This window comes from Hevea brasiliensis, chromosome 3, assembly GCF_030052815.1.
Source record: "Hevea brasiliensis isolate MT/VB/25A 57/8 chromosome 3, ASM3005281v1, whole genome shotgun sequence".
In the NCBI taxonomy this organism is placed as follows: domain Eukaryota; kingdom Viridiplantae; phylum Streptophyta; class Magnoliopsida; order Malpighiales; family Euphorbiaceae; genus Hevea; species Hevea brasiliensis.
This window is the reverse complement of record NC_079495.1, coordinates 112,339,437-112,356,363: the sequence shown is the minus strand read 5'-3', so window position 1 is coordinate 112,356,363 and position 16,927 is coordinate 112,339,437. Positions and strand designations below refer to the sequence as shown.

At 32.5% G+C, this 16,927-nt stretch overlaps 1 protein-coding gene and 1 pseudogene across 1 annotated transcript; both read left to right on the top strand.

Moving 5' to 3' along the window:
* The first annotated feature begins 48 nt into the window (after positions 1 to 48).
* LOC110663607 (uncharacterized protein At4g14100) lies at positions 49 to 1,233 on the top strand. The gene is made up of 2 exons (XM_021822981.2): positions 49 to 715; positions 831 to 1,233. The coding sequence occupies exons 1-2, from the start codon at positions 163 to 165 to the stop codon at positions 983 to 985; spliced, it is 708 nt and encodes a 235-aa protein (XP_021678673.1). The 5' UTR covers positions 49 to 162; the 3' UTR covers positions 986 to 1,233.
* Positions 1,234 to 2,288: 1,055 nt separating this feature from the next.
* On the top strand, positions 2,289 to 5,525 carry LOC110663608 (E3 ubiquitin-protein ligase At3g02290-like; annotated as a pseudogene).
* The last annotated feature ends 11,402 nt before the right edge of the window (positions 5,526 to 16,927 follow it).

Here is a 16,927-nt window from a genome sequence, read left to right as displayed (position 1 = left end):
TATTTGTGAAGAAAACAGATTTAAGGCTGATTTAAAAATAATAATAATAATACAAGGCACAACCTGCCGCTATTCGATTAGTTAAAATATAATTGTAAGGAAGATTTATCTATATATTTCACAAGTACAAAATAGATTTAAAAAAAAAATGAAAATCCAGTAATGATAAGTGCCACGCGTTGGCAAACGGAAGCAGCAGCGGCAAAGCACCTACAACAAATGGCCTTCCTGGCAGCCAAACTCATCTCCACCGCCACTGCCTCTAGCTGTCTCTGTATCTTCCTCATCTTCTTCTCCTTGTCGTCGTTGACCAGATCATCCACGGAAGGAGAACCTACTCCAACTCCATGGCCGCACCAATTCCACGCCATTCTGTTTATGAATTACAGCGGGATCCTCCAAAAGATCGATCTCTGGTACGATTGGCCCAACGGAAGAAACTTCAACATCATCCAGCACCAGCTGGGGAAGCTACTCTACGACCTCGAGTGGAACAACGGCACTACCTTCTTTTACACTTTGGACTTCAATAAGGAGTGTTCCTCTGCCCAGTTGGAGGTTGGGATACTCCGCCCTAATTGGCTGGATGGAGCCACGTATCTTGGTCAGAAACACGTTGATGGATTTCTTTGCAATGTGTGGCAGAAGGTGGATTTCGTTTGGTACTATGAAGATGTTGTGACTAAGAGGCCCGTTCACTGGGTCTTCTACACCGGTTTGTTTGATTTTAATCAACTAATAGTTATATATATATATATATATATATGTGTGTGTGTGTGTGTGTATTTTTTGGAAATTGGACAATTTCTTATATGTTGGTAGATACGCAGGGAGGGAGGCCCATGTGATGACGTTTGAAGTGGGTGCTGCGCTTGAGGATGCAGAATGGCAAGTCCCTGCATACTGCTTTGACAAGAACACAAACGCTGATGAATTGGCCATCGCTGATGGAGTTCTGAGAGGTTCCATGGCACTCTCAATGTGACGGCTAGTGAATATGGCAGGATTTGTTTGTTTTGTTTTAGTAATTTTTAATTAGCTCTCTCTGAACTCTTAAGCTTATAACAAGCACAATAATTTTCTATGTTGATGACTGTATCACACTTCTGGCACGGTAATGTCATTTGTGTGTCATTAATAAGTTGAGCAATCCTTTTCAGAAATTATCTGGTTGATTACAGTTATTTATTTTGACTACCACTCATAAATGATAAATGTGTCATCCTCTAGCAACATTTCATTTTTAAATTCATTCTTGCATTTTATTTTTTAATATGGTGTAGAAATGAGACCTAATTTTTAAGTGTAAAAAATAAATAAAATAAAAATAAAGTGATTAACTCTATACCCTTAGATTTTGTGGCAGCATATTAAAATTAAAATTAATCCATCAAAATTAAAACCAAATTAAAAGTAGAAAAATCCTAAAAAGCTAATTTTAGTCTCTTAAATTTTAAATTAAAATTATTAATTCAGATTCAAAATCAAATCTTACCAAATCCATATTTGGTAGAATAATATATTATTTGGACTTGTAGTGGAAAATAGGTAAGGCTATCTAATGTGCACTTGTTGGCTTAGAGTCTGTTTGATTTAATTATTGAATACAATTAATAATTGTTAGTTGATAACTGTTATTGTTAGCTGATAACTGATAGCTGTTAGTCGATAATAATTTATTTATGTTAAGTGTTTGGTAAAATTATATTTTGTTGTTATTATTGATATGTGAAATGATTAATAAGTGTATATATTATATAATTTATTTTATTATTAAAATAAATAAAAAATTATAATTTTATTATATTATATTATTTATTTTATTATTAAATTAAATATATTTATTTCCTTATTAAATTAAGTATATAATTATTAAATTAATATATTATAATATAATTATTAATATATTATATTATTTATTTTATTATTAAAATAAAAAAATAATAAATGTTTTTTTAAAAAATAATTAAATAACTTTAAAAATATAAATAAGATAATAAAATAATAATTATTATTAATAAAAAAATTTATAATTAATTTTAAATTTTTAAATATTAATAAATATTTTATATTTTATGTCATTAATAAAAATATATTTTAATAAAATTAAAATATATTAATTAAAATATTAAAATTATAAATAAAAAATATAAAAAATTAATAATATTAATTTTAAATTAAATAAAAAAATAATATAATTAAAATAAAAAATTTAAATTAAATTAATTATCAGCCATTAAAAATTAATTCTAAAAATGGGATTGATATAAACTGCGACGAATATCATGTCAGTCGCTCAATAGACTATAATCAGCCGCCCATCAGCGTCGGCTTTATTAACAAACGCTCTGGTTCATCGATCCTAGTTCACCCCTTAATCCCCCAAAAATCACTGCCATTGTCGTTGTGGACTGCTCAAGTCTTGGGCGCGTTAGATTCTGAGACTGAGAGAAGTAATAGTAAGTACTCTTCAACTGCCTAGAAGGGACGCGGAAAGTATGCTCTTCTTCTTTTCTCTATTCCGCTCTTTGTTTCCACCTGCACAAACCCTAAACATTGATCTATCAGAATCTCCAATCCTTTCTCTTCTTCTTTCCATTTTGGTAGTTTAAAGGAATTGCTGCTTCTTCTCTTCCTTTAATATGTGCCTTTTTGCTAGATAAATGACATTATAAGCTTCACATTGCTCGCTCATATTGTCCCTCCATTTCTTTCTGCTTCGCTTGTGAGCTCTTTCCCCTGAATACAATTTATGCTTCTTTTGCTGTATAACGAATACAATTTATCTTATCGCCATTGGGGTATTCAACAATTGGTGCATTGTCATTCCCATTGGAAGCACACAAGTTTTCTTTACCAGGTACAATTTTTCATCAATTTGGTGTTTTTAGATTTTCTTCCCAAAATAAGAGCTTCGGACGTTTATTTTTAGTGGGTGATTCATCTCATCTGAAACTTTCTTCTTGTCATTACAGGGTAATGGGCTTGGCTGTTACTCTTTCTTCGTCATCATTTTGTATGCGGATCAATTTTGCTGATAATTCTTCTCACAGAACGATAAACGCCTTAATTTCTCACAGGTTCAGTCTCCAATCCCATAAAATTTGGAGGGCTGTTCTGGGCTTGAATTGTAGGGAATACTGCAGATGACCTGGTTGGTTGCTTCGTAGCTGGCAAAAATTCATTCTTTAGGATATAGTTTAAAGCGTATATATGGCTGCCTTCTGCTGCTGTCCATGCAACGATGAATTTGAAGAATATGCTTATGCGGCAATTCAAAATATAGGCACTGCATATGCATAAGATTCTTTTTCCACCAGTTACTCAGTGTGGTAAGCATTGAAATTTTCAGCTACTAAACACTGTTGGACTCTTGTATCTTTAATCTTCTGGGACATATCTGTAAATCCCATCGGCTAGGATAATTCTTATGGAAATTTTCGACTCCATTCTGCCTTGCCCAGGATTATTTAACCGCTTTATCTGGGAAAAACCTGTGTGTTAGCCAAGAGTGAGCTAGTATCCCTTTTATCACCATCTTTTATTTGGGCAATATATCTTTAATTTAGGCCTCAACACAACTTATACCATTCTGTGACTGCATAGAGCCTCAAATTCTACGGAAACGTGAAAAATGTATTATTAAGAAGATTGCTTAGTGCCTTTGTCTTTTGCCCAATTCCAATGCATCAGAGTGGTCTATCAATGTATAATGTCATATTTCCATGTGTGCACTGTGATTTGGAAAGGTAAGGTGAAGTTCTGACATATAACATGTTTGGATTGTTTCACAAAAAATTAAACGACAAAATGGATTAACTGAATCACATAATTTCTTAACACCTTGTGTTTTGATCTTTACAAGAATCTAATTTTAAAAGCTATTGTTTTTTTGACCTTTTCCTTTCCAAGCAGACTCATTGATTCTGGTTAGAATAACTTACATTATTTTGTGCTATTTTATCTCATTCTAATTTCAAACCTCCTTAAGTTACCCCTTCATGCATATGCAGTATGGTGCTATGTTTTATAGACTTGAAGGCCAGCCAATATCTCCAACCCAAGGAGGCACTTCCTTGACATCAACAGGTGTTGGCACAGAATTACCAGATGGTTTCATTAGTGATACTCATGTCTCATTACCCAGGCCAGTCCCTCATGATGCTGATCAAAGATACACTCGATCACATTGTGATGGTTTGGTATCTAGAAAGTCAATGACTCATTTCCAAGAAGAATCACAACCATTGCGGAGAAATATGAGCAATACTGGTATGGAATCATCTGGTTTTGGGAAGAAATGGAATGCGGTTGATTCTGAGGAAGACTATAAAGCGAGCCATTCGGAGTCCTCAGAGCAAGCTTTGGAAACAAATGTTACATATGAACTGTCTTACATGCAACAGTCTTCTGAAGATGAAGATGTCTGCCCTACATGTCTTGATGGTATGTTAATGCATCTATGTATATTGCACATCATTTCTGGGGACATAGCTCATATTGTATTGCATTCTGATGGTATCCTACAAGTAATAAGAATATTCTTTGTTCTCACGCTAATATACTTTGATAGCTTTTAAACAATCATTTTCTTGCAGAATACACTCCAGAAAATCCTAAAATCACAACAAGATGCTCTCACCATTTTCACCTCGGTTGTATTTATGAATGGTTGGAAAGAAGTGAAAATTGTCCAATATGTGGCAAGGTATGTTTGGTTTACTCTTTTAGAAAAGGGTCAATATTGAATCTAAAAAAGGTAGTACCTCTGGTATGGTAGTGTAAGGCTTATTCATGTTTTTATTTACCAAATTAGACGTAAAAGCTTTATCCCATGTCCTCTAAATTTTAATTGTGAGATGTTCAAGTTTTTAACCATTCCATTAAAGTGGGGACATAGCACATATGAAGCTAAAAAAAAAAAAGGACTATTTAGACTCTTTTCCCCTTGCCTCTGTGTGTGTCTGTGTTTTTAGAATTTACTGCAATTAAGAGTTACACCATTGATGTGTTTCTGTTGTCCGCATAGAGAATCATGTATTTCATCTCTTCCACTAATAAAGATAGTTGCACTATGACATTCATCACCCTTCATATGTGATGTGTGTGATTGCTCAGTTACAAATGCAAGGAGAATCCTTTGATGATATAATAACCCCTAATAATAATAATGGATCTGTTGTGGTGTATCTAATACAAACTGCTTCTTTATGAAATTTTAGGAGATGGAGTTTTGTGACAGCCCTTAAGTTGGTGTGCATCTGATTGCTAAGTATGGAGAGACCCGGCTGGATAGTCTGTAAATAAATGCTCTGTTATTAACATTCTTGAATAGAGAAAGTAACTGTTCGTTGTATCTACTTTGTAATTTTCTACGGTACTTGTGGGTCAAATACTTGTTTCCCTTTTCTTAAATAGAAAATCACTGATCAATGTAAGGTTTTATCAACTGGTTGTAAGCATTATTGTCCAGGATCTTGTTAATGATGCATGCTGAGTAAAATTAGTTGTTTTTAATGCTTCTATTTTTGGTGTTCTTACACTATGTACTTATGTGTGGCATGTTGAAGCTGGTGATTTTTAATAGTTTCAGATTGACTAATTTTGCTGCGCCTTATCATCATGTTGGTTTAAGTTCTATGTTTGTTGTGAGTTGATGAGCCAAGTATTTGCATCTTCGTAATGCTTTGGATTTGTGCTATTTGAGTTGGTCAATTCAGTTATCTTGTTGCAGGTATGATTGGATAATATCATCATCATCATCATCATCATCATCATCTCTCTCTCTCTCTCTCTCTCTCTCTCTCTCTCTCTCTCTCTCTCTCTCTCTCTCTCTCTCAAAATTAGGCAAATATCATTTCTCATTACCAATCCTACCGTAGCAAGGTGTTGAAACATATACTATTTGTCAAAAAAAAAAAAAAGAAAAGAAACAGATATTTTTGAACACTTGTGATATCTTCATTTGTTACTATGTTGATTTAACACCTACTAATTTTGACCTTTACTCTTAGTACTCTGTTTACGTTTTTACCTATGACTATTATAACGGAAACCAGTTGCATCACTGATTTAATTCCTTGCGAGCGTATGGTTGCTTTCTGTAATTAGTAAACGTGGGATAGTTAGGGGGGTTCAATATAAGAATGAGACATAATTGTTCCTGTAGGCTCTTCTTTATTTCACTTCAGTGCATCTGAAAAATTTTTAGGGAAGACTAAAAATTGGACATGATTGTTGATTTCAGTGTCTTCTAGCTTCGTAATAACTGTCCGAGGCATTTACCCCGCTACTTTTTTACCCGTTTCTGTGTTTTTAACAGAATTTGGTGTTACTGTGCTACATGTTCCATTTTCTGTGATTGCTTCGATTGAATTGTATTTGGAACAGGACTTTTCCATGGGAATTCAATGAGAATCGGGTCCACTAGTTAAAACTAGCAAGGTGGGAATTAAATTTTGAGCACTGCTAAATAGCTTAATTTGAGCTAGCTCAAATGATACTATTGTATATAATTTTACTATTATACCCTTAAAAGAAAGAGAAGGAACAGCTTAAAAATAATTTCAAAGCTTGGAGTTGGTGAGGTAGCTTATTTAATGGCTCATGCAAAGGAAAGTGTGCATGCAATAAGCTATTATTGCTTGCAGTCATGCACACCATTCGAGAACTGATGATTCAAGAAGTGTCTATTGCATTAATGCATGCACATATGAGTTACTACATGGAGCAGTGATGAGCTAGCATAATGAATTAGATTGCAGAGAAGAATTAGATATAAATGTAAAAATAAATATTACTGGACATGATATATAATTTTGACAAATAAAATTCATATTTTTGAAAAAAATAATATATATACACATTAGAGCTTGTATAATATATATATATATATATATATATATATATATATATATATATATATATATATATATTTCATGTAATAAAATGTTAAATGAGTGTAAATAGCCCGATTGGCATAAAAGTATGCATTTCAGCGTGGTTCAGAGTTGAGGCCCTCCTTATGTCAAATGTCATTTTTTTCCATTTATGATTGCACCTAACACAATACATTCTTTATATATGTATATATATTTTTTCGTTGATTTAAAAAGTGGATGAGGGCTAATAGTCCGATTGGCACATGCTCCCAAGTATAAGATAGAGGTTTTAGGGTTCGATCCCTCAATTTGTCCCTTTTTTTTCTTTTGTGATTCTTTATAATTATTTTTATTCCAAAATGTAATATTAAATTATGATGATTGTAAGTATTTTTAAATCCTAATTAACATTTTTCCTTAAAATTATAATATAACAAATTTTTAGATTTAAAATTATAAGATATATATAAATCATTTATTTATATATACCTAGTTTTACAGTATTAACACCACTTCACTACTATTAGAATAATCACCTATACAACGATCAATCGTTAAATCAACATCACTGCTACAATCACCACGTGTACAATTTTACTACGATTATCATCACTAAATTATTGTTTTTAATTTAAATATAGAGGGAGCTAGTTAAAGATATTTAGAGAATGATAGAAATAAAAAGAGCTATAGACAGAAATATTAAAATTATCATATTTATAAAGATAAATAGAGGTAGAGAGATATATAGAAATGCATAAATCAATATGTGTTGATTTTGAAATAACTCTTGTGTGCGTGTGTGTGTGTATATAAAAATTTATCGGATGAGAGCTAATAGTCCGATTGACACATAAGGTAGAGGGTTTAGGATTCGATCCCTTCATTTGTCCCTTTTTTTTTTTTCTCTTTTGTGATTCTTTATAATTCTTTTCATTAAAAAAATATAATATTAAACTATAATAATTGAAAGTATTTTTAAACCCTAATTAACATTTTTCCTTAAATTAATAATATAACAAATATTTAAATTTAAAATTATAATATAGATATATAAATCATTTACTTATGTGCACCTAGTTTTATAGTATTAACAACACTTCACTACTATTAGAATAGTCACATATACAACTATCAATAGTTAAATCAGTACCACCGCTATAATCACCATGTGTACAATATTACCACCATTATGATCATTAAATCATTGCTTTTAATTTAAATATAGAGGGAGATAGTCAAAGATATTTAGAGAATGATAGAAATAAAATGAGTTATAGATAGATATATTAAGATTATCATATATATAAAAATAAATAGAGGGAGAGAGATATATAGAAATGCATAAATCAATAAATCAACACATATTGATTTATGTATTTCTATATATTTCTCTCCACATATTTATCTCTCTCTTCCTCTATTTATCTTTATATATATGATATATAGAAATGTATAAATCAATATATGTGTTGATTTTGAAATCAACACATATATTGATTTATGCATTTTTATATATCTCGCTCTCCCTCTATTTATCTTTATATATATATACATATATATGTGATAATCTTAATATCTCTATGTGGAAACCCATATACATTTATTATTTATTATTATTTTATTTTAATTAGCTAACAATAATTTAATATATTTATAAAAAATATATATATTTTATTGGATGGTCTGCTTATTTATTTTTAAATATGTATATATATATATATAATTTTTGAAATTAAATATATATCTGCAATCTGAACAACCCAGTTCAATAATAACTCTTATCCCATTCTACACCTAATAGAACTCTTGAAATATATATATACCCTAATCATCTCTTCTGCTAAACTTTGCTCTCAAAACCTGTTTGTCACCTCATTTTTCTATCAAATACTCTCAACAGAGAATCCCTAAATTTTTCCTTCTCTATTCATCATATTCGATTCTATTTTCAAGGTAAAAATTCTCATTCTTTATTCAATAATGGGTGAATTTGATTTTATTTTCTTTCATTGATTTGTTACAACTACCCTAGAAATTTATTTATTTTTTTCTTTGATCATTAGTATTGAATTGGATTGATCATAATTACTGTGAGACAATATCTTTAAATTTAGATTATATATATATATATATATAAGTTATTATATTTTATTATTATTTGATATTTTTCTTTAATATTTTGGGTGTGTAGGAGATTTGAATATTCAATCAGTCAATTGAAATTGTCTCTCTTCCATTAAAATAACTATTGTCTTAGAGGTTCCAGGTGAGTGGTAATTATAGTACATGGCACCGTTTTAGTCCCTTTTAAAATTTCTTAACATTAAGTTTGTTATTAAATAAAATTTTAAATCAATATTTTAACAATTATTTTACATATGATTTTCTAGGGTTTTATTTTATTATTAAATTTTATTTCGATTTTGATTAAATAATTGATTTTGCGAACTATATCTGCATTGGAGCTATTAAGATTCCGGGAACAGGCCTTTAATGTATTTATATTTATTGATATTTGACTATAAAATTTACCGATGTGTTACTGAATTGATTTGAGATTGATTTGATTTTATTGACTCTTTGAAACTATTGAAATACACTATTGGAATTGCACTATCAGTTATTATTTGCTATCTGTAATTTTTATTGATTTTGATTGATTTCTACAAATTAATTTTCTATTTTGAATTAGTACCTGTGCCCAGTATCTGTTTCTGTTATCTGGCCCCGCCGTGTGGACTATCACGGTATTAGGTTGCATTGTCGAGTCATGCATCATTGCAGTTTATGGTTTGCATTAGTATCATATGCATTGATATCTGTGAAGGAGGAGGAAGGTATATAACATCTGGTAGCGCGCTTACCATCTGGCCTTTGGTGATGTAGGGTATCATCACCCTGGTGCACTGTACCATAAAATTTTTATTGAATATTCTTCTTTTATATATATGTTTTATGAAGTTATTTTATTAATGATTTTGACAGCATGAGCATGATTTTATTGAATAGAAAATTTATTATGAAATTAATCAAGCGTCTGCCTGTTCCTATTCCGTTGTATGCTATAATTATCATTCACTGAACATTTAGCTCAAACCACTTTTCTCTCATGCATTATCTGTTTGGATCGGTAGAATCTGCGGTGATCCAAATATTCAGTCCATTTTCTGAAGAGGGACAACTTTGATTTTTTCTCATGGTATGCCCGAATTCATATTTTCTCGGGCTAATAATTAGTTTAGTTTATTGAACAGTTTAAGTTTTATTGAAATCTGTAAAGACTCCGCAGTTTACCTATGGGATATTTATGATGTTTATTCAGCATTTTATTTATTTAGATTTTGTCTATTTTTGGGATTAGTAAGTGACAATATATTCATTCAAGATACTCTGATAACGCTTGCATGATTTAAGAATACTTAAATTATGCGCCGGTCACGATTCAGAATTTTGGGTCGTGATAAAGTTGGTATCAGAGCTCGGTTGAGGTCTAGTAAACTTGCGGAGCATAGGATCCTTAACGTCTTTTCAGTTTATCATTGCTTTAGATGTCTGCGTCCTTCGTACCTTCTCACCTGTCTTAATTTGGCTCACATTTTCAAATTTAATACTTGTTTATTAAAATGAATAGGTGCTTGAGTCTGTCAAACGTAAGAGAAGGGCTAGGGCTAAGGGTCTTAATAGTACAAACCTTGATCCAACAAGGGAGGTGCCACCTCAAAATATTAATCAGACATCTGAACAGATGCCTATAACTAAGACTGGGGCACAACCATTCCAATTAGCTACTACAGCTCAAGCTCCTAGGGCTGGTCAAGCAACACATTCTGCTTCCTCTCAGGTTCAACCAGTTTCACAGTATAGTGGTAGAAGTCAGGGTTTTGGTGGTCGCGGTCAGGGTGGTAGAGGTTCTGGTGGTAGAGGATTTGCTCAAACTCAGGGATAGGCATCTGGTGGTAGAGGTCAAGCTAGGGTTTTTGCTTTAACTCAGCAGGATGCTCAGGCGTCTAATGCAGTAGTGATAGGTACACTTCCTATTTGCTCATTTGATGCTAGAGTACTGTTTGATCCTGGTTCCAGTCATTCCTTTGTTTCTCCATACTTTTCCATGAGATTTAGTACACCACCTACTTTGTCAGAGTGTCCTTTATCTGTATCAACACCTATAGTGGATGCAATAGACACTGATATGGTGTATAGGGGATGTATAGTTCACACTGAAGATAGGGAATTAGCTGCAGATCTTGTTTCTTTGGATATGTTTGAGTTTGATGTGATTTTAGGCATGGATTGGTTAGCCACTTATCACGTTTCATTGGATTGTCATAATAAAGTTGTACTCTTTAAAATTCCTGGGGAGGCAGAATTTCAATTTTAGGGAGATCGCAGTATAGCCTCTAGTAATCTTATCTCTGTAGTGAGTGCTAGACGATTATTGCGAAAGACGTGTAAAGGGTATCTAGCTTATGTTAGAGATGTTCAGGTAGAAGGTGCAGGTTTGGAGAATGTTGCAGTGGTTAAGGAGTTTTCTGATGTGTTTCCAGAAGATTTATTAGGTTTACCCCCAGAGCGAGAGGTAGAGTTTGGTATAGACTTAGTTCCTGGAACTGAGCCCATATCTATGCCACCTTATCGTATGGCACTCGCAAAACTTAAGGAGTTGAAGGAGCAACTACAGGACCTACTAGATAAGGGGTTCATTCGCCCTAGTATTTCTCCATGGGGTGCTCCTGTGTTATTTGTACGGAAGAAGGATGGGTATTTGAGAATGTGCATTGATTATAGGCAATTGAATAAGGTAACTTTGCGTAATAAGTATCCTCTTCCACGCATAGATGACCTATTTGACCAACTTCAAGGTGCAAAGTATTTTTCCAAAATTGATCTTCGATCTGGGTATCATCAATTGAGGGTCAAAAAAGAAGACATACTCAAGACGGCCTTTAGGACTAGGTATGGACACTATGAATTTCTTGTAATGTCTTTTGGTCTTACCAATGCTCCGGCCGCTTTTATGGATCTCATAAACAGAGTTTTCAAGCCTTTCTTAGATCAATTTGTTATAGTATTCATTCTAGTGTACTCAAAGAGTAAGGAGGAGCATGAACAGCATTTGAGAATTGTCCTTCAGACCTTATGAGAACACAAGCTATATGCCAAGTTCTCAAAATATGAGTTTTGGTTAGATAGTGTGGCTTTCCTAGGCCATACAGTATCTAAGGATGGGGTGTGCGTTGATAAGAAGAAAGTTGAGGCAGTGCTTCATTGGCCTAGACCCACAACTGTGTCAGAGATTCGTAGTTTCTTGGGTTTAGCAGGGTATTATAGACGGTTTGTTCAAGACTTCTCTCGTATTGCAGCACCTTTAACTAAGTTGACACAGAAGAATGTGAAATTTCAGTGGTCTGAGGCTTGTGAAAAAAGTTTTCAAGAGCTTAAGACTCGTTTAACTACAGCACCAGTGTTAGCCCTTCCATCTGGATCAGGGGGTTATGTAGTATATTGTGATGCTTCTAGGATTGGTTTAGGATGTGTTTTGATGCAGCATGGACGGGTTATTGCATATGCTTCTCGTCAGTTGAAAAGACACGAGCAGAATTATCCAACTCATGATTTGGAAATGGCTGCAGTAATTTTTGCTTTGAAAATCTGGAGGCACTATCTATATGGTGAGACTTGTGAAATCTTCACTGACCACAAAAGACTCAAATACATCTTTGACCAACGTGATCTTAATCTTAGGCAAAGAAGATGGGTAGAATTGCTAAAGGATTATAATTGCACTATACAGTATCACCCTGGAAAGGCTAATGTGGTGGCTGATGCTCTAAGCAGGAAGTCTTCTGGTAGTTTAGCCCATATATCTACCAAAATGAGGCCTTTGATTGGTGAATTACATGAGTTGCTAGATCAGGGAGTAGAGTTTGAAATCATAGCTGGATCACTCTTAGCACATTTTCGAGTTAGGCCTATCTTGATTGATCGAATTAAGGCTGCTCAAAAGAGGGATTCTCAGCTGTGTGAGATTATAGATAATATTCATCAAGGCCAAGCTCAAGGATTCATGTTGAATGATGATGGAGTTTTTCGTTATGGCACTAGACTTTGTGTCCCCAATGTTGATGAGTTGAGAAGAGAAATCATGGAGGAGGCACACCATTCTGCTTACACAGTACACCCAGGTTCAACTAAGATGTACCGTGATTTAAGGGAGCATTATTGATGGGGTGGCATGAAGAGGGATATTGTAGACTTTGTTGCTAAATGTTTGACTTGTCAGCAGGTTGAGGCAGAACATCAGAGACCATCTGGGTTACTTCAGCCATTGCCTATTCCCGAGTGGAAGTGGGAGCATATTGCCATGGACTTTGTTGTGTGTTTACCTAGTACACGAGGTGGTTACAATGCAATCTGGGTGATAGTGGACAGATTGACAAAATCTGCTCATTTCCTTCCTGTGAAGGCTACATATGACTTTGCTAAACTTGCACAGTTGTATATAAACAAGATTGTTAGTCTTCATGGAGTTCCAGTTTCCATTGTCTCTGATCGTGGTACTCGGTTTACTTCTCGAATTTTGAAAGAAATTTCAAGAAGCTTTAGGAACACGAGTAGACTTTAGTACTGCTTTTCACCCTCAGACGGATGGACAGTCAGAAAGGACCATACAGACATTAGAGAACATGCTTCGTGCATGCGTTATGGATTTTGGTGGCTATTGGGATCATCATTTGCCTTTAGTGGAGTTTTCTTATAATAACAGTTATCAGGCAAAGTATAAAGATGGCGCCATATGAGGCATTATATGGTCGAAAGTGTAGGTCACCGGTTTGTTGGGATGAAGTTAGAGAAAGAAAGCTTACTAGACCAGAGTTGATACAATTAACTTTAGAGAAGGTTCGACTAATTCGTGATCAACTTTTGACTGCTCAAAGTCGACAGAGAAGTTATGCCGACCCTAAGCATAAAGATGTAGAATTTATGATTGGTGATCATGTATTTCTGAGAGTTTTCCCTATGAAAGGAATCATGAGGTTTGGGAAGAAAAGGAAGCTTAGCCCTCGTTTTGTTGGTCCATTTGAAATTTTGGAGAGAATTGGAGCAGTTGCTTACCGTTTACCCCTTCCACCTGGTTTTGCACATGTACATCCAGTTTTCCATATTTCTATGCTTAGGAAGTATGTACCAGATCCATCTCATGTTTTACAACCTCAAACCATACAATTTAGGGATGATATGTCATATGAAGAGTAACCAGTAAAGATTTAGATCGACAAATTAGGAAACTCCGGTCTAAGGAAGTGGCGTTGATCAAAGTCTTGTGGCACAATCACTCAAGTAGTGAGGCCACATGGGAGGCAAAATCTAAAATGCGAGCCAAATATCCTCACTTATTTGATTCTTCAGGTTAGAATTTTGTCTATTTAAATTCGGGGACCCAATTTTTTTTAAGAGGGGAAGTATGTGGAAACCCATATACATTTATTATTTATTATTATTTTATTTTAATTAGCTAACAATAATTTAATATATTTATGAAAAATATATATATATATTATTGGATGGTCTGCTTATTTATTTTTAAATATGTATATATATATATATATATTATTTTTGAAATTAAATATATATCTGCAATCTGAACAACCCAGTTCAATAATAACTCTTATCCCATTCTACACCTAATAGAACTCTTGAAATATATACATACCCTAATCATCTCTTCTGCTAAACTTTGCTCTCAAAATCTGTTTGTCACCTCATTTTTCTATCAAATACTCTCAACAGAGAATCCCTAAATTTTTCCTTCTCTATTCATCACATTCGATTCTGTTTTCAAGGTAAAAATTCTCATTCTTTATTCAATAATGGGTGAATTTGATTTTATTTTCTTTCATTGATTTGTTACAACTACCCTAGAAATTTATTTATTTTTTTCTTTGATCATTAGTATTGAATTGGATTAATCATAATTACTGTGAGACAATATCTTTAAATTTAGATTTTATATATATATATATATATATATATATATATATATATATATATATATATATATATATATAAGTTATTATATTTTATTATTATTTGATATTTTTCTTTAATGTTTTGGGTGTGTAGGAGATTTGAATATTCAATCAGTCAATTGAAATTGTCTCTCTTCCATTAAAATAACTATTGTCTTGGAGGTTCCAGGTGAGTGGTAATTATAGTACATGGCACCGTTTTAGTCCCTTTTAAAATTTCTTAGCATTAAGTTTGTTATTAAATGAAATTTTAAATCAATATTTTAATAATTATTTTACATATGATTTTCTAGGGTTTTATTTTATTATTAAATTTTATTTCGATTTTGATTAAATAATTGATTTTGTGAACTATATCTGCATTGGAGCTATTAAGATTCCGGGAACAGGCCTTTAATGTATTTATATTTATTGATATTTGACTATAAAATTTACCGATGTGTTACTGAATTGATTTGAAATTGATTTGATTTTATTGACTCTTTGAAACTATTGAAATACACTATTGGAATTGCACTATCAGTTATTATTTGCTATCTGGAATTTTTATTGATTTTGATTGATTTCTACAAATTGATTTTTTATTTTGAATTGGTACCTGTGCCCAATATCTGTTTCTGTTATCTGGCCCCACCGTGTGGACTATCACGGTATTAGGTTGCATTGTCGAGTCATGCATCATTGCAGTTTATGGTTTGCATTAGTATCATATGCATTGATATCTGTGAAGGAGGAGGAATATATCTAACATCTGGTAGCGCGCTTACCATCTGGCCTTTGGTGATGTGGGGTATCATCACCTTGGTACACTGTACCATAAAATTTTTATTGAATGAATTTCTTTTATATATATGTTTTATGAAGTTATTTTATTAATGATTTTGACAGCATGAGCATGATTTTATTGAATAGAAAATTTATTGTGAAATTAATCAAGCGTCTGCCTGTTCTTATTCTGTTGTGTGCTATAATTATCATTCACTGAGCATCTAGCTCAAACCACGTTTCTCATGCATTTATCATTTGGATCAGTAGAATTCTGCAGCTGATCCAAATATTCAGTCCATTTTCTGAAGAGGGACAACTTTGATTTGTTCTCATGGTATGCCCGAATTCATGTTTTCTCGGGCTAATAATTAGTTTAGTTTATTAAACAGTTTAAGTTTTTATTGAAATCTGTAGAGATTCCGCAGTTTACCTATGGGATATTTATGATGTTTATTCAGCATTTTGTTTATTTGGATTTTGTCTATTTTTTGGGATTAGTAAGTGACAATATATTCATTCAAGATACTCTGATAAGGCTTGTATGATTTAAGAATACTTAAATTATACACAGGTCACGATTCAGAATTTTGGGTCGTGACACTCTATCTATAATTCATTTTATTTCTATCATTCTCTAAATATCTTTGACTATCTCCCTCTATATTTAAATTAAAAACAATGATTTAATGATAATAATGGTGGTAATATTGTATATGTAGTGATTATAGCGGTAGTGCTGATTTAACTATTGATCGTTGTATAGGTGATTATTCTAATAGTAGTGAAGTGATGTTAATACTATAAAACTAGATGTATATAAGTAAATGATTTATATATATCTTATAATTTTAAATCTAAATATTTGTTATATTATAATTTTAAGGAAAAGTGTTAATTAGGGTTTAAAAATACTTCCAATTATTACAGTTTAATATTATATTTTTTAATGAAAAGAATTATAAAGAATCATAAATAAAAAAAAGGGCAAATGAAAGATTCGAACCCTGAACCCTCTACCTTATGCTTGGGAACATGTGCAATCAGGCTATTAGCCCTCATCCACTTTTCAAATCAACGAAAAAATATATATACTTATATAAAGAACGTATTGTGTTAGGTGTGCTTATAAATGGAAAAAAAAAATAATATCTAATATAGAAAGGGTTCAAACCTTGAACCACGCTAAGATGCATACTTCTATGCCAATCAGGCTACTTGCCCTCATCCAACATTTTATTGCATGAAATA